General features: G+C 36.0%; 1 protein-coding gene across 2 annotated transcripts in view; it reads left to right on the top strand.

Moving 5' to 3' along the window:
• DTL (denticleless E3 ubiquitin protein ligase homolog) overlaps positions 1-18,740 on the top strand; it is a 43,313-nt gene that overhangs the window by 3,479 nt on the left and 21,094 nt on the right. For both annotated transcript variants that reach the window (XM_080824987.1, XM_080824988.1), the window contains exons 2-11: positions 2,005-2,130; positions 2,915-3,013; positions 4,291-4,352; positions 4,438-4,558; positions 7,417-7,482; positions 8,843-8,955; positions 10,194-10,267; positions 11,890-11,993; positions 12,260-12,364; positions 15,359-15,471. In XM_080824987.1, the coding sequence (XP_080681113.1) occupies positions 2,005-2,130; positions 2,915-3,013; positions 4,291-4,352; positions 4,438-4,558; positions 7,417-7,482; positions 8,843-8,955; positions 10,194-10,267; positions 11,890-11,993; positions 12,260-12,364; positions 15,359-15,471 (983 nt within the window). The remainder of the gene's footprint in view (positions 1-2,004; positions 2,131-2,914; positions 3,014-4,290; positions 4,353-4,437; positions 4,559-7,416; positions 7,483-8,842; positions 8,956-10,193; positions 10,268-11,889; positions 11,994-12,259; positions 12,365-15,358; positions 15,472-18,740) is intronic.

Below are 18,740 nucleotides of genomic sequence, written 5' to 3'. Positions count from 1 at the left end.
AGGGAGAACAGAAATGGAGGGGTAGATAGGGATAAGTTATTAAGCCATGTTAGGCTGTTTGTTGGTGTTTGAATATTAGTCAGGAGGCAGTGAGGTAGAGTTGAAGGAGTCAGCCTAATTGTAAAGAATTAGGTATCCAAAGTTTATCATGTTCAGTTATGCCTGAATTACTCAAGATTTGGTCCTTTTGAATTTGTATGTTGCAATCACTACCTTATTATTATTTTTATTCCCAAACCGCAAGTGTATATATACAGAGGTTTTGTTTTAAAATTCATTCTGTAGATGGATATTTGTGAACTCTACAATATATTTTATTCTTTCTTTAGTTGATCTTTTTTTTAAATTTTTTTTAAAGATTTTATTTATTTATTTGACAGACAGAGATTACAAGTAGGCAGAGAGAGAGAAGGAAGCAGGCTCCCTGCTGAGCAGAGAGCCCGATGCGGGGCTCGATTGCAGGACCCTGGGATCATGACCTGAGCTGAAGGCAGAGGCTTTAACCCACTGAGCCACCCAGGCGCCCCTAGTTGATCTTTTAATAGCTTGTTTACACGATACCTGGCCTTGGGGTAATACTCCCCCAGGAATAATTACTAAATCTGGATTGTATTCTTTGCCTCTTTTGTACTGATTCCTTCAGGTTATCTCTAGGAACATCAAAGCTAGAATTGTCTGAAGCTATATCAGACTTAGATGTCTTCTCCAAAGAGTATTTTTGATGAAAAGTGATCTTTGAAAGTACCCTAAAATGTGGAAGTTTATTATTTAAATAGCTCTCAAAAGATTGTAACTTCATTGCTTCCTCTGATGCTTAATAAACGTTTAGTTCTCAGTAACCATTTATTTAATGTTTCTTTTATATATTTAAAATGTGTTGACCTATATATCTAAATAATAGAACAAATCTTTGAAGATGGCTTACTATTTATTTAGGACCATAGTGCCCGTTCGATCTCTGACCCAAGCAGAATAAATGCTCCCTCTACACTGAATTTCTTCCTCTCCCTTGTATATTCAGTGAAGACTTAACTCATCTCTTGACGCATTTGATTTCACCTACTCTAAAGACTTCCCTGACCCTATTACTAACCAGGGCTTAATTGATTGTACTCTAGGGGTGGGCACATAATACCTCACTTTAAAATTGCTCTAATATAGTTTAAGATACTGTGACTTGTTAACATTTTAGAATCCTAGAATTTCAGGGGCGCCTGGGTGGCTCAGTGGGTTAAAGCCCCTGCCTTAGGCTCAGGTCATGATCCCAGGGTCCTGGGATCGAGCCCGGCATCGTGCTCTCTGCTTCGCAGGGAGCCTAGTTCCTCCTCTCTCTCTCTCTCTGCCTGCTTCTCTGCCTACTTGTGATCTCTGTCTGTTAAATAAATAAATAAAATCTTAAAAAAAAGACCTTAAAAAAAGAGAAGAATCCTAGAATTTCAGTATTGGAAAAAGGAAGTGAAGTTAGAATTTACTTGTGAATATTTTAGTAGCTAGGTAGGCAAATTTACATTCATTATTTCCTTTAACTCTTTGACCATTGGATTATATATGATATTGCAGGTAATTAAAGAATTTGAGTAATGTTGATTTAAGAACTCTGGAAACAAAATGTTAACTGAAGAGAATGACAGTTTTAATGGTTATGGTAGTCTTTTGTGGTTGTGTTTTGTAGTTGTCACCAAAGGGTGTAGGAGGGGTAAGATCTTTTTTAATGTACAAAGGCCACTTGTTTCTTAAAATCTTCGGTGAACCAGCAAGAGTCTCCATTTTAGATGGTAAGCCCAAAGCTGTACCTCACCAGAAGTTGAGAGTGCTTTTTATTTCTACCTTAGGACCCCTTAGGAAAATACCAGAAACTGTATTGTAGAGGAGGACCCTGAATAGTGAGTGGATTTACATAAAATATATAAAGCTTTTAAAAACAAATATTTACCTCTGCACTTGTTAAAAATATTGAAATGTGATGATATATTGAAATCTATAAAGAATTATGTCTTACTTTAGGATGGTCTTCCCAGTACCCTCTACAGTCCCTTCTAACTGGTTATCAGTGCAACTGTAATGATGAGCACACTTCTTATGGAGAAACAGGAGTCCCAGTTCCTCCTTTTGGATGTACCTTCTCTTCTGGTAAGAGAATTACTATCTAAGCTAGGCTTGCTCAGAAATGATCTATGTCATACTTAAAAATATATATATATACTGGGATGCCCCCCCTTTCAAGAAAAAGCAGGTTAGGTAGATGGGAGAGTTTTTCTAATAGCTGTTTTCTGATTTATGAAATAAGCCTTTTAAAAATCTCTATGCATAATTATATATTTCCTCTAAAGCATAAGACTATTATAGCATTTTTTTTTTTTTTTTTAACGGATACTGGGAAAGGATTGCAAAGGTTCAACCATCATGACATGAAAACTGTTTTGCCCAATGGATACACCTTTTGGTCTGATGGACTCTCTCTGTAATGCGCTGGGGAACATATGAACAGAAATAGAGTACTTGTCCCCACTGTTAATAGTTTGAGAGGGAAAAGTAAAAGGGTATGAAAAGGAAACTTAACTAATAGACTCAGCCTGCTGGTGGTCTATATCATATGCTTTTTTTTGCCATTGGTCAGTGTCACTGTTCTTATTTAAGTCCTACTCTTCTCTAAATAAGAGATTATCTGAGATAATTTTGGTGGTTTTGAGTCATTTACTGAATTAGATATTAAGGCAAATTTTAAGCAATCTTTAATTCAAATTACCTCTCTACCATAATCAAATGCTATTTAGATAGAATCATCTTCCCTCTTCAGATTCTTTGTATTTAACTTGTAGCTTTCAGTTAATCTGTATTGTATTGTTTTTATAGCTTTATTCTCAGCTTTAAAATTTTTGTGTTATTCTTTATGTACTCTTTATTTCTTATTTAGCTCCCAATATGGAGCATATACTAGCAGTTGCCAATGAAGAAGGCTTCGTTAGATTGTACAACACAGAATCACAAGCCTCTAGAAAGAAGTGTGTCAAAGGTAAGTCTAGGCCTAAAATTTTTGTTTTAACTATTTTAAAGGTTTTTTAAATTTTATTTTTATTTATTTGTCAGAGAGAGAGAGGAGCGAGAGTGAGCACAAGTAGACAGAGTGGCAGGCAGAGGCAGAGGGAGAAGCAGGCTCCCTGCCGAGCAAGGAGCCCGATGTGGGACTCGATCCCAGGACGCTGGGATCATGACCTGAGCCGAAGGCAGCTGCTTAACCAACTGAGCCACCCAGGCATCCCTGTTTTAACTATTTTAAATTCATAAAGCTTCAAGTAAATTGCTATTTGAATATATTTCCAATTATATTCACTTCTGATGAAGTCTGTTTAGGGACCAGGCTAAAAGAAAATGGTAGATGGCCCTTCTGTCAATTGTAAGTATGTAAGTATGGCAATACTTTCACTGAAAGTTGAAAAAAAAATACAGCTTAGGATTAAAAACAGTTCTTCTTTTCAAAAGTTAAATCTTTCACACTTAATGTGGTTGGAGGAAACATTACTTTAAAATATTTATGTTGACCAAGCATTTTCCTTATATAAGGCAAAGTTATACTGATCTTAAGAAGCTCATAATCTGGAACTAGTTATATCAAGTGTGGAAATAAGTAAAACAGGCTGTAAATGATAAAGATGTACCCAAAAAATGCCACAGGTGTCAAAAGGAAAGCTCTCATGTGGTAAAGATGGCAAGGACAATTTTTCATAAAGAGGAGAACATTTAAGTGGAACTGTTGTATTTAAACCTATGGAGGTAGAATAGGATATGCCAGGTGGAAGGGAAAGCATTAGCAAAGGCCTGGAGATAAGAAAGCATAGGCTATAATTATGGAACGGGGAGGGATCCAGTTGGTTGGAATAAGGTATGTGGAGACAAAGATAAACCTTGCAACAGAGATAAAGGCCGAAGCATGCAGAACCTTAAATGTCAAACTACTTCAGATTCCATTCAAGGAGCATGATGAAGATTTTTGAACTGGAGAATGTTTCAGAAAGATTCCATTTTGGAGAATACATTACTAGTCACCTCATGAAAAGGAATTTGATATCAAATGATAGTTCTCTGCAATAGTGAAGGAAATATGTAAGTTCTGTGAGTATACAAGTTCTTGAAGGAAATATGTAAGTTCTGTGAGTATACAAGTTCTCTTGGATGATAGGGCACTGATGACTTAATTTTTCACTCTATCTTTTAAGAAATTCAAACTGCTATTAACAAGGCTACCCCTGAACATAGTCTAGACATTTCACATTCACCATTTTTTTTGTTTAGAATGGATGGCTCACTGGAATGCTGTCTTTGACCTGGCCTGGGTTCCTGGTGAACTTAAACTTGTAAGTAACTTTCATTTTATTGGAATCTGGTTAAATACTGATAAAGCATTGATTTATTAAATTATGATACCTTATATTTTGAAAGGTTACAGCAGCAGGTGACCAAACAGCCAAATTTTGGGACGTAAAAGCTGGTGAGCTGATTGGATCGTGCAAGGGTCATCAGTGCAGCCTTAAGTCAGTTGCCTTTTCTAAGTTTGAGAAAGGTGGGTCTGTGCCTGTCCTCTTTCATGTCCTTAACCTCCTTTATGGTGAGTTAATAAGAAGCTTTGATGGTTTCCACCCTTTCCCGCATCAGAGTTGCTACTTTCCCTACTTTGAGACTGAGAGTCTCATGACCAAAATCCTCCATGAAATTAAGCTGACTTTTAGTCCCATTCTTATGGATATTATCTCCAGCCTGTCCCCGTAAGTTAAGAATCTTCAGATAATTTTTTTCTATAATTGTGCAGATAAGGTAAACATTTATAAATAGCTATAATACCTCTGTCCAACTTTGAGTGTCCTTTAAAGTCAAAACCCTGTACTGAACACTGATTAACTCTATTTGTAAATGAGTTACTTTAACTCTCCTAGTAAAATTTTAATTAAGTGGAGTGTGAGGCTGGAGTGGGAAACCTATTAAAATGGACATGATTCTCACCTAAAAACTTACCATTTAATTACTTTAAGTGGCCCAATTCCCTAGTATATTTTCAACTATTATTTACTAATAATTGATCTTTCTGTATTTATTTTACTATTATAATGGAGAAGGAAGACTTAAAGAATAATGTAGTACAGCACAGTACTATAGCACTAGGGAAAAACTTAGGAGTGTCTGAATTAGCTCTTCATTTCTTTTCTCCTTCCTCCATTAGTTTCTCACTGAATAATTTTTTTTACAAATAGACCAACAAACATTCATCTTAAAGAAGTGGCTGAATTAATCTGCCTTTAATCTCAATAATAGAGGCAAACTTTACAGTCTTCTTTATCATTAAGAAATACTCTATTTTTAAGAGAAACATTTTCATTTATTCACGTGAGCACTCAGAAATATTAAACTGAGTTGTTGAGCTGATCTGGACTCCAAAAAGGTCAATTTTAATTGACTGTGGTTGCTTTTGAGAGTGGAATGTTGAAGAATATATGGCATAGTTTTTATCTCTGCATAAGTTTTCATTAACACGTGTATTATATAAAGTTAGATATGGTTATGTTCTAGTTTACTACTATGTCAGAGTTGACTCTGAGTTTCTAAAAATAATGCAAGAGCATGAAAATTAACCTTACTAAAGTAAATTTATTTAAAGGATAACAGTAAAAGAAAGCACTATCTTTTTTTCCCTTTGCTTAATTTTTAAAATTCTATACGGTAAATCTATGCCAATATGGTCTAGTAGAAAAAGCATTGAATTAGATTGGGGTTGGTAGCTTTTATCACGGCTCCTAGTAGTCTGTAAGTGTTCTAGCATGAATTGCCTGGTTGGACACTGCCCCCATGGCCACATAGTTTGGTTGGTAAACACAGATTAGATTTTAGATCTTTAGCCAAATGCCTTTGTACAGGGCACATTTTTACAATCATACATAGAACTCCTGTGTTTTATTCCTGTTTCTGCCTCTAAACTCTTAGGCAAAGTCGTTTTTATTCTCTGGACTTTCATCTGTTGATTTTTTTTTTTTAAGATTTTATTATTTATCTATTTGTGTGTGAGAGAGAGAGAGTGCACAAGCAGGGGGAGCGGCAGGCGGAGGGAGATCAGGCTCCCCACCGAGCAAGGAGCTTGATGTAAGACTCAGTCCCAGGACCCTGGGATCATGACCTGAGCTGAAGGCAACCGCTTAACTGACCGAGCCACCCAGGCATTCCAATGTTTTTGTTTTAACAGGGAATTAACTCAGTGAAAGTCAAATTGCAGACTGTCAGACTTACAGAGAGGTCAGATCTCAATTCAATTCTTTAATTTAAGCCTTAGTTACAAGCCTCTTTTGATTTTCCTTTGCATAGATGGTTCAGAGGTCAACCAGAGACCTGTGCTAACTTTAACACAATGTTAGAGTTAGCCTTTCTCTGGCTCTCTCCAGGGTTCCCCTCACTCTGGCTCTGGCAGCTCTTGTTGCCTCAGTCTGGTTTTCCTTGTTCCTCTGGCTTGAAAGATGGCAGGTTCTGTATTGGCATCTTAGCTGCCTGGTACTAATGCTGCAACTGTGGCTGCCTTCAAGGTAAAACTACAAAAGCCAGTAAATTAGTCGAGACCAATCACTTGCTTCACATACTGACTTCCCTCCAAAAATTGCATGTTTTTTTCAGTTTCTAAAGAGCCCTCAGGTAGTTGGTTTTTATATTTTGTCCAGAGTTTTTTAGCTCATGCAGATAGATTGGTTTCATAAGTGCTCACTCTTCCACACAGGAAGCAAGGTTTTTTTGGTTTTGTTTTAAAGAATAAAACATTACAGATAAATTGAAGTTCCCCTATGTTCCCTTCTCCAGTCCCTTTGCTCTCTTTCCATCCCTAGAGGCATCCTCTCACCGTTTTGTATGGATCTGGTACATACTTTTATACTGAAGACAGTAAAACTTACAGATTTGGAGAGTGGGCTCTGGATTTATTCTGCTAGGAATACCTTTATAAGTCACTTATCCTCTCTATGTCTTGGTTTTCTTATCTATAAAATGAGAATAATAATACCCACCTAATAGGGTTAATAAAAAGAATTGAGATAATGTATATAAAGCACATGGGATAGTGTATAGCACTTAGTAAACTTTCAGTACATTTTCGTTGTTGCTTTTTCATTATTCTTTCCATATGTGTACTTCATGTAGTATTTTATGTGGTGTTGAGAATATTTACAGAGGGATTATTCTCTAGAGCATAAGTATTTTGAGTTCTTTATAATCCTTTCCCTTCGCTGCTTTGTTTTCTCTTATTTTTTGTTGAGCCATAAATTGTTTCATTTTTAATTGCCAATTACAATACTTAACCATGTAATAGATGCTCTAGGAAACTTAAATGAAATGCATGCATTATTGGCCTGGTTTTATTAACTTCTTGATAAACTGTTTATTTCCCCATAGCTGTCTTCTGTACAGGTGGAAGAGATGGAAACATTATGGTCTGGGACACCAGGTGCAACAAAAAAGGTAGCCTAGTTCCATTTTAATTTTGATAAGTGTGGGATCACCTCACACTTATTTTGAATGAGTTGGCGATTTCATCCGGTTACCACCAGGGGGCAGGGGGCACATGTTCATAATCCCCCATTTCTTCTGCTGACTGTTCCAATTCTCAGGATTACTGTGATTGTTGCAAGTATTGCCCTCTGTATTTACCTCACATTGTCTTCTGAACTGTGCCACTTATTGATAGAATTGGGATTATTAGTACATGGGCTTGGTGGTAAATGATCTTCTAAAAAGTTATTCAACTTTAAAGAATTGGATTAAATTAAACATAATTATGCTCACATTGCCCCCATGATGTCATTAAGCAGAATGCAGTGATCATCTCACTGCCTACTTCCTTTTTAAAAAATAATTTCTTTTTAGGGGTGCCCAGGTGGCTCAGTGGGTTAAAGCCTCTGCCTTCAGCTCAGGTCATGATCCCAGAGTCCTGGGATTGAGCCCCCATCGGGCTCTCTGCTCAGCAGGGAGCCTGCTTGTGATCTGTCAAATAAATAAATAAAACCTTTTTAAAAAATAATTTATTTTTAATGGACTATTTTTCAGAGCAGTTTTTAGATGCACAGCAAAATTGAGCAGAAAGTACAGAGAGTTCTCCGAGTTTTAATGTACTCTCTAACTACACAGCCTTTCCCACTATTATCATCCCGTGGCAGAGTTGGACATTTGTTAAAATTGATGCACTTGCACTGATACATCATAAGCACCCAATGTCCCTCAGTACTTTGTAGTAGGGTTAAGTCTTGGTATTGCACATTTTATTGATTTTGACAAATGTGTAATGACATGTGTCTACATTATAGTATACAGAGTAGTTTCACAACATTAAAAATCCCCTGTGCTCATCTTTTCCTCCCCCCAGCTCCTGACAACCACTGATTTTTTTTACTGTTTCCAACGTTTTACCTTTTCCAGAATGTCATGTAATTGGAAACATACAGTATGTAGTCTTTTGAGATTGGCTTCTTTCACTTAATAATGTACTTGTCTTTTCATGGCTTGGTAGCTCATTTCTTTTTACCATTGAACAATGTGCCATTATCTGAATAAACCGCAGTTTATTCCTACTTTCCTCTCCTGAAGGACATCTTGATTGCCTCCAGGTTTTGGCTGTTAGGAATAAAGCTGCTATAAATATCCATATGCTTATTTCTTTTGTATATATCATAATGGCACCAAAAAATATAATGCAGTAGTTCTGCTGGCCTCTAATTTTACTATTAAGAATATAATTAATTCTGAAATCTTATGTGTAAATGTTACATTTGGCATAGGAATAAAGTTCTGAAACCTAAATCAGTTTGCTTGGAATATCTTTCAGATGGATTTTATAGACAAGTGAATCAAATCAGTGGAGCTCACAATACTTTAGACAAGCAAACTCCTTCAAAACCTAAGAAGAAACAGAATTCAAAAGGACTTGCTCCTTCTGTGGTAAGGTTTTAGAGCTGTGTACATATGTGCAGATCTTAACATGTAGTAGGATGGGATCTCGTTTTAGGTAACTTGTTGGGCATGAAATAGGAGCTATAGATTAAGTGAATGAGAGTCTATATTCAGTGGTTTATTATTTACTGCTCAATACCTACAGTAGTTCTCAAACTCTATTGTGTAACACAGTCTCCTGGCAGCACATTAAAAATTCATCTTCCTGAGCTTCATCCATAGAGATCTCCATGTGTACACTGTCTGCAACATAATTTATTAGGAAAGGGGTGATAGTTTGAAGAAGCATATTAAATACCATGATGCAATTTTCTATGGGGGAGGTAATCCCTATTTTTTACATTACACAAACTATAGGAAATTTGTGAGTTTTTCATATTTTTTTAAACATTCGCCAAAATATTTAAATATATTGAAACATTTAGATAGAATATTATGTCTCTCTAGCATCTTGTACTCAAAGTTAAACATTGCCCATAATACATCTTTTTTCTTTTAAAAAAAATCACCATGGCTTTTACTTTAATGTGTTTATTTTTCTGAAATTCCTGGTCTGTAAGATCCAAATTAGTATGCTGGAGAAGTGTGTTTATTAAAAACGTTAGGACTTATAATTGCATACCAAGAATAGGACACAGGCATGAGTGGAAACTGACAGGATTAACAGGGTTTTGGAGGCCAGATGGAGTTAAAATGAATATCATTTCAGACAATCAGATTCTGAGCCAGGAAAACTCATTAACAGCAATTAGGAGATGAAATTCCATTGAGCTCCTTTAAATTTTTCAGAACACATAGTCATCTTTCATCAGCAGTGCTTCAGATACTCCTATGCAACAATGTTGGTAGGTGGTGACATTTTGTAGATGAAGCAGGCACAAGAGAATTAAACGAGTCTCCTACAGAGACATAGCTTATTAGTAGGACTGATTCTAAGTAGAAACCAGTAGGTTTAGACAAATCTTTTATTCACCTGTTTGTTTTTTGAGTACAAGTCAATACTATACTTCAGTGATATTTAGGTAATTTAGGTAATTTTCATACTACAATTACTTCTTGGTCAGTGTAAATATCTGACTTAGGATTATTGGTAAGGAAAGATTCAGTCTTAACTCAGAATTTGGGTGGGGGGAAGCCATCATTTTAGCACCTTGGTCTCATGATGGTGAAGATTATGATACTGAAAATAGGACTTTCTTGTATCTTTTTCTTCCTTGTGCTGTCAGGATTTCCAACAGAGTGTTACTGTGGTCCTCTTTCAAGATGAGAATACATTAGTCTCAGCGGGAGCCGTGGATGGGTAAGAGCCTTTATTTCTTGGTTCTTTTGATGAAATCTCTTTCATAAACTGTGATAGGGAAGTCACCTAGTCCCATTATAATCGAATATGTATGCTTTTAACTTTCCACATAGTGAACATCCAGCTGAGAAGAGGAACTACAGATCACACTGAAAAATATCTAGTTAGGACTCTTGCTCAAATAATTAAATGAGGTAATCCATTTTGGTATTATGAAGTAATAAATGAGCTCATAAAATTAGCACATTATCTAGCACATGGGAGCAGTGTTGGCCGCTGCTGCTGTTGTCAAGAATCTGGATGGGTAGCTCACTTGTATGTGCAGTCTAATTTAAGCTTTTGAGGAATAAAATTTCTATTATTTTGGATTTTTATCTTCTCAGGTTTAGTAATACCCTAAAAGAAGAAATCTCATTCTGGGTATCTAATGGGCATTTTGGGGAGTAATCTAACTATATTGATATTAAGGCCCAATGACTTTCATATACCTGCCATCTGTGATTGGTCTGAATGTTTGGCTTCCAAATCAGTTTGTGGTACTTCTTCATTGGTTGCTTTGTTACAATAAATAATTCTCTGGGCGTTTTTTAAGCACACTTCTTTGCTTACTTGCTTATGATACATCTCAAGACATCCCTCCCTTTGAAACTAATTTAAAAACATGATGGCTTAATGAACTAGGACTTCTTTTGTGTCTTTTGGACACTAAAACTCATCTGTGGACCAAATCCTCAGACACAAATGAAGGATTATCTCAAGTTTACTAGTTATGCTTGTGAAGTGACTGTGAAACCCTGTTGTTTGTTTCCAACGATAGTGCCCTTTTAGACTAAGTTTGTGTTTTCATGTTGCCAATAAACTAGATGTTGAGGAGGTGCCTGGGTGCCTCAGTTGGTTAGGTAACCTACTTTTGTCTTCCACTAAGGTCATGATCTCAGGTTGAGGTGAAATCGAGCCCTGAGTTCAGGCTCTGTGTTCAGCAGGGAGTCTGCTTGGAATTCTTTCTCTCCCCTTACCCCTCTCCCTGCTCTCACTCACTCTTTCTCTCTAAAAATAAATAAATGAATAAATAAATAAATAACATCTTTTTTAAAAAAGGAATTACATGCTGAGGATTAAGACAATTATACCAATAGACGAAATGAAAAAATACTTTATTTCACAGAAAAAGTTGTTTAGACCAGATTATTTAAGGAGTTACATATAGAGATGAAACCATAGGGACAGAGCTTGTTACTTACAATGTTAGAGGTTACATGCAGAGTGTTAAAGGCTTAGGAAGCATTTGTTTTGCTTTTTTTTTTTTTTTTTCTGAAAACAATGAAACAATGACCATCAGAACCCAACCTTCATCTTCCTTTTCCGCTCCCTTGAAGTAAACTCAAGGTAACCCATCGCTAGGTCAGATCACATCTGTTTCCGTTCTGCCTGAGTTGTTAGCCTGACATTGGAAACTATAGTATGAGATAGTTCAATCTGTTTCCCAGTGAGATATCCTCGTTATATCTGGTTGATGTGCCAGAGGAGTTAGATTAAAAGTCATTTCACGAAGTTCAATGTAGTTGAAACTGGTTGGAGTTGGGGGTTGGCTACAAAATAACTTTCTTTACCTTGGTTTTTAGGGTAATCAAAATATGGGATTTACGTAAGAATTATACTGCTTATCGACAGGAACCCATAGCATCCAAGTCTTTCTTGTACCCAGGTAGCAGCACTCGAAAACTAGGTAAGCCTTTTAATACGCTGTGAATTTTTATTACAATTTTAAAAATAAATATCAAGCTAGTTTTCAGCAACATAGACTTGAAATTAACATATGGTTGTGTCTTTTGGAAATTCAAAAGTTAAAAACTCAGAATATTTTTGGTTTGTATATATTTGGAGGAAGAAGAATTCTGATAATCTTGTGGAATGATCTTCTTGCCTCAACATTGTCGCTTCAGTTCTACTTGCTGTAATCAGGACATGCTAACTAAAGTTTCCTTTTTCTAGGATACTCAAGTCTGATTTTGGATTCCACGGGCTCTACTTTATTTGCTAACTGCACAGATGACAATATCTACATGTTCAATATGACCGGATTAAAGACTTCTCCAGGTAAGATCTTACCCATTTAAAATCTCTACCTGGAAAAATAAAATAAAATAAAATCTCTTGCCCAGAAACTAATGCAGAGGTTTTTGTTAATGATAATTTTATTGATCTTTTTTTCTAAACGAAATTTTTTAAGACATAGGAGGGCTTTGGTGTCTGATTAGTTCTGGTGATGTTTTCTTGGGTGTATTTTCCTTGTGATATTTCACAAGTAAACAGAATCCTGCTGTATATGGTGACTTAATAGTATTTTAACAGTGAGTCTTTCCTGAAATTATGTCCCTTTGACTATATTTAGAATTGTCTCAAGTTTTGTAGGACATAGAAGGCTGTTCTCAGCTTTTGTCGTGTTCGGGGGTTGTTTGTTAAAATTAGGGGGCTGAATTTTTTAAGACCCTAAATAGGTTTTTGTTTACTTCAGCCTTCTTAATGTTGGGCAGTGTCTATTTTATCTCTAGTTTTCCCCAACCTCACTTTTTTTTTTTCCTTCAAGAAAATTAAAATTGGAATCTGGCGTTTGAAGTTGATACATGGCACTTTAAAAAAAAAGAAATGCAGGTTTCTCAGGCATGCTCTAAGATTTGGGGGGGGTTACATAATTTTAAGAACATTTTCAATTACTTAGGCAAGCTACATATTAGTAACCTTGTTCTTGCTAAGGTATAGCTCTGTGAGAAACAGGTTCCATAATCCCTAATGCTACCTACTTCCCACTAAAGTAAGATGTGCTGATAAATAAGAAACCTTGAAAGAGTATAGAACTTAACTAGGCTCTTACAGAACTTTCCAAAGACTGCCCTAAACCAGTATTAGGAATTTGAGTTCTGTGACAGCTTCACAGTTGGTATTTCCAATGTCCTAGATAAGGTCTGGTTTGTCTAAATAACAGCAAGGGTATTTGGAAAAGGGTAGCAGTTTATAACTTGTTTTGCTATTTTCTGAATGGAATCAGAACTTAAACAGCTTCTAATTTAGATAGTCATATAAAATACACTTTTCAGAATCTCTCTCCAAAAGATAAAAGCATAATCCTAATTATATTATCAAATAAATGTACAAGAATTCTTTCTGTGTCATTTTTTTTTGTAGTCTGGCCTTAAAGGGAGTCTTGAGATTAGTCAAACAAATATGCCCAAGGCTACATTACTACAAATTTAGTAACCTTTTTCCTGTGCTCCCAAAATTATTGTGTTGGCTCCTATAGATAGGTAGGTAGGTAGGTAGATACCTTCTTTAGAGACTGAGTGACAGACAGCCATGTGTATGACATTGGGTAATTACTTATCTTTTTCAAATTTCAGAAAGGGTCCTGGCCTTAATACTTTATCTCCTATACTTTTAAGTTACAGTGTTTTATTATACTCAGTGATGTTCATAAGGATGACTCTGAAGCAATTCACTGAAGCATTTTTAGAGTCCAAATTATCAAAGAAAGATAAAGTTGAGCTAATCAAAGCCAATACAGGTTTTAGGATTTTTTTGAGTGCTTTAAAGCATTTACAGTGTACTTGATTAGACCAGCAGAGGGCAATAAATACTTACAGGTCTAGTGGGAAATTCAGTCTGTAGTTTTCCATTCATAGTTAGAGTTAAGAAATATAAACAATTATAGTTTTTAGAGTTGTATTCAGAGCAAAGGAGCCTGTTTATTTTGTGGGGATTTATCTATCATAGTAGATAAAATGTGCATCTGAATTGGTTCATATTCTGCTTAACGTCTACAGTGGAAGCATTGGTGTGGAGAGTATTTGATACATACGCTTCTTCTTGAAAAGCTAAAAATACAGTCTTTGTCCAGTTTTGTTCTGGCAAAAGGAAAAGATTTCTGTGAGCACTGAAGGAAAGCTATTAAGTCCCTTGATAATTCTTACTTCCTTTCTGTTGAAGATTAGAGTGAACTTTTTTCCCTGCTTAAATGTATCGCTAAATTCTTCAAAAACTGAGATTTTTCTTGTATTTCCTATTAGTATTCTGGTACCAGAAGCCTCAGGTTTTGGTCTTCTTGGGATAGAAGAACTCATCAAGCACATTGTGCTAGACTGGATTGCTTGCCCTTTTATTACAGATATTAAGAAGTCTAAATAAACCTAAAGGCTAACCCTAACCTAGTTGGAGTATCTTACATACAAATATATAGTTTACCCCACTAGCTCCTTCTTTTCAGCCTTCTTAAAGTTTTGAATTAAAAAATTCCCACAATAAATAAATAAATAAATAGATTAACTGATTCCTACATCCCAAATGAGCCATCCATAAATCTTAACTCTTTCCACTGATTCTTACCTATTCATGCAATAGATGTTTGGAAATCTCTTTTCAAAGCATTGAGAGATCTAGTGAGGAAAGAATAAAATATGAAATTTACCCTCAGTATTTGAAGTCTAAGAGGAAGAGGACCAATGAATTACTCAACAGGGAAAGCCCTATGCTACTGTGGGAGAAGAGGGTCTAATAAAAGCATTTACTAAAAGAGTGGATCCTGGTTGCATTCTTTTCCTTAAGAATGTTTTCTGTTGGGGCGCCTGGGTGGCTCAGTGGGTTAAGCCTCTGCCTTGGGCTCAGGTCATGATCTCAGGGTCCTGGGATCGAGCCCCACATCGGGCTCTCTGCTCAGGGGGCCTTCTCCTCTCTCTCTCTCTCTCTCTCTCTGCCTGCCTCTCTGTCTACTTGTGATCTCTCTCTATGAAATAAATAAATAAAATCTTTAAAAAAAAAAATGTTTTCCGTCACTTTCTTTTCCATAGCCAGCTCCATACCAAATATCTGGGCTTAGATCACGAGATTGGATCTAATATAAAAACCTCTTTCTGAGACTTCTTTACTTTTGCCAATGTCCGGTTCCCTTTAATTTAGTGAATAAAGCTTGACTATCTGTTTCAATATTCAGTAGTTAATACACTAATAAAACTTGTTAGGACATGTACAGTGTCTGCATTTAAGTGAACACTAGAAATAACAAGAACCAAGTAATGTGTGGTTTTTTTTTCCCTCTGACAGTGGCTATCTTCAATGGACATCAGAACTCTACCTTTTATGTTAAATCAAGTCTTAGTCCAGATGACCAGTTTTTAGTCAGTGGCTCAAGTGATGAAGCTGCCTACATCTGGAAGGTAAATTACCAAACTTCCCTCACAAATGTGAGACTTAAGTATTCTTACAAATATTTCTTCTCAGATGAGTAAGTTTAACATAAATGCATATTATTAACTTTTTCTGCATTAGATGTTCAGTAAAAGTTGCTTCTTGCTTCTTAACACAGCCAAACCTCGCTCTGACTGATACATATATCATACTTTCGTGGCCAGAGATTCTCAGAAATAGATCGTCCATGTACTCCAGCAGTTTCACAGATTATCAGAAAATTGAGAATTGAGAAGCTTAGAGAGAACCTTAACTACCTTGTCCTGTTTCCTGGAAAAATATGTTGGATTTGGATTATCTTTCTGCCCTGAGTTTTCAAGCTCTTCATTCAAAATACAGTATTTTAATTCCCAGGATCCTACGCCCAAATCAACCATAGCACCTTGCACAAAACACTAAAAAATATTTGTATGGTAATTGTATTCTTTACTCTTTTATAGGTGGCCAGTCTTAAGGTTACTAGCATAGATGTGACTACTTTTATCAGTTTTATTATGTATTTAATGGCATTATTTAATTTACCTGACAGATTCCATTTCTGTTCACAAGTTTATTTATTTTCTTTTTTTACTTAAATAACAGTGATTCCTAAAGTGACTACTATAAGCTAAGAAATTTAAATTTGTCCATATGAGGTTCAGTGGAGAAAACTGAAATATCACACGAGTAGCACTTGCTAACTACTGAGAAATGGCTCTTGTGGGACTAATTAATTATAGAAATGTCTGGGAGTTCAGAGACATAAGAGCATTATGGCGTAGTTTTCCAAGGGCTAGAAATTAATTATCTTCTAGATTGCCCTGTGATACCATAAATGTCCTTGACACTAATGAATTAAACGATCAGAGTTCACACATTATGGATTTTATTTTTTATTGTTATTGTTATTTATTTATTTATTTATTTTCAAAGATTTTATTTATTTGACAGACAGAGATCACAAGTAGGCAGAGAAGCAGACAAGAGAGAGAGAGGGAAACAGACTTCCCGCCGAGCAGAGAGCCTGATGCGGGACTTGATCCCAGGACCCTGAGATCATGACCCGAGCCAAAGGCAGCGGCCCAACCCACTGAGCCACCCAGGCACCCCTTATTGTTATTTTTAAAATTTATTTACTAGAGAGAGAAAGCAAGTGAGCAGAGGGGGGAGCAGAGGGAGAGGGACAAGCAGGCTCTATGCTGAGTGCAATGCCCTACAAGATCATGACTTGAGCTGAAATCGAGAGTTGGATGCCTAACCAACTAAGCTACCCAGGTCCCCCACATTTTGAATTTTAGAGTCATAATGTCTAAAACTTGATAGATTCATAGGTTTGATGTTATCAAATCCCTTTTCAAGAGGAAATTATATCGTTATTAGTCCTGCTAACCTGTAGAAAGTCGTTATCTTTAATGTTGGCTTAGGATGGGATAGAACCTGTCAAGTATGAAGCATAATTCTGTTTAATTTCACCTGGTCCTGGAGGACATACTAAAAGTGACTTCTCTGTGTACCTAGAGGTGCAAAAATACAACACTAACTTAAGAGTTTTTAGTGACTATATCCTAGATGGTCACATGGTGGAGACGTTCTATTCAAGATACTTCTGTGTTGTACTTGGCCTCCTTTCTATAAGCACATTTCTTTCATGTATTATATTTTTAAAATGAAAACTTGCTTATAAATTGTATACCTGAGACTCTGATCCCATAAAAGTTTGTACCTAGTTTCTTGTCTATAAAATTTTGTGACTTGAGTTTTAAACTTTAATGATATGTTACTAACATTAATGCTTTGATCTTATATTTTAAATTTTTAGTTTCAAATTTGATCTAAATGCTTCTTATTTTACTATCTTTTTGTTCTTCCTTTTTCCTTCTCTCACTGTCTTTCCTTTTTCTTTTTTTTTAAATTATGTTCTGTTAGTCACCATACAGTATGCCATTAGTTTTTGTTGTAGTATTCCAAGAATCATTGTTTATGTATAACCTTCCTTAATACCCATCACTGGCCCAACCCATCTCCCCACCCCCCCACCTTCTAAAATCCTCAGTTTCTCGGAGTCCACAGTCTCTTATGGTTCGTCTCCCTCTCTGATTCCCCCCCTTCATTTTTCCCTTCCTTCTCTTAATGTCCTCCATGCTATTCCTTATGTTCCACAAGTAAGTGAAACCATATGATAATTGACTTTCTCTGCTTGACTTATTTCATTCAGCATAACTTCTCTCACTGTCTTATCTTCATCCCTTTTTTTACTGTGGCTCTCAATTTAGTAGGAAGATTTTATTCCTATCAAAGTCTGTATCATTTTAAGTTTTTTAATTCTTTAAAAAATATTTCTTAAAAAAAAAAGATTATGCAAAAAATAGCCCTGCACTGATCATTTAAGGAAATCATTTAAAATCAATTTTTAGTTATATATACATAATTATGCATATGATTATATATTCTACATATATGTGTTTGCATGTGTATACAGACACAGCTTTATTTATCAACTGAAAGTTCCTCTCTAGCTATCTTCTATAGTACGAGGGCTTTTGTTTGTTTGTTTCAGGGAATGAGGGTTGAGGTATAGTTTCTCTCTCTAAAGACATGCAGTAAAGAGACTTGGCTCTTGTTAGTAACCCATTTTCAGACATCCAGTCAGTGGCTATCACGTACATGGGTGACCCTTTTTAAATTCCTAGGCTGGGTCACATGTCAGTGCTGAATGATGTGGTTCAGACATGATGTTCTCCTGCCTGTCCACACATAACTCAGTGTGCAGGCTCTGATATTTGAGATCCTGGCAAGCTTACTGCTCCTAAAATTGAATTTGCCTAGTGAGGTGGCTCAGTTTCTCTTTTCCATGATGAAGAAGAACGGTGGGGGTGTAGTTTAAAAACCATTCCACGCAAGCTGAGTATCACGCTGTTAGGTTATCTTATAGCTCTGCCATGTTTCCAAAAGGTCAGAATCTCTCAAGTGTTGGGATTTTTCCTATGCTAAAAAACCCATGGGCGCAAGAAAACAGAGTGAAAGAAAAGAGTTGCAGATCTCAAGACAGAAGAGAATGGCTTTTTAATCTTTACCACTGCTCGGCAAAAGGGAGATATAATATAGTTAGACTCTCTGATATTAAGGACCAGGAGTTAAAAATAAAAACAGTTAACATATATTTTTCTTTTTAATTTCTTATCCTTTGTCCCACCCTTATCTACCCCATTCCCTTCCCTGGTTGATTTCTGTTATAGCCACTGAATAGTATTGAAGTGGT

Source organism: Martes martes, assembly GCF_963455335.1.
Source record: "Martes martes genome assembly, chromosome: 15".
NCBI classification, from domain to species: Eukaryota; Metazoa; Chordata; class Mammalia; order Carnivora; family Mustelidae; genus Martes; species Martes martes.
The sequence above is the reverse complement of the archived record's forward strand: the minus strand, read 5'-3'. Positions and strand labels throughout refer to the sequence as shown.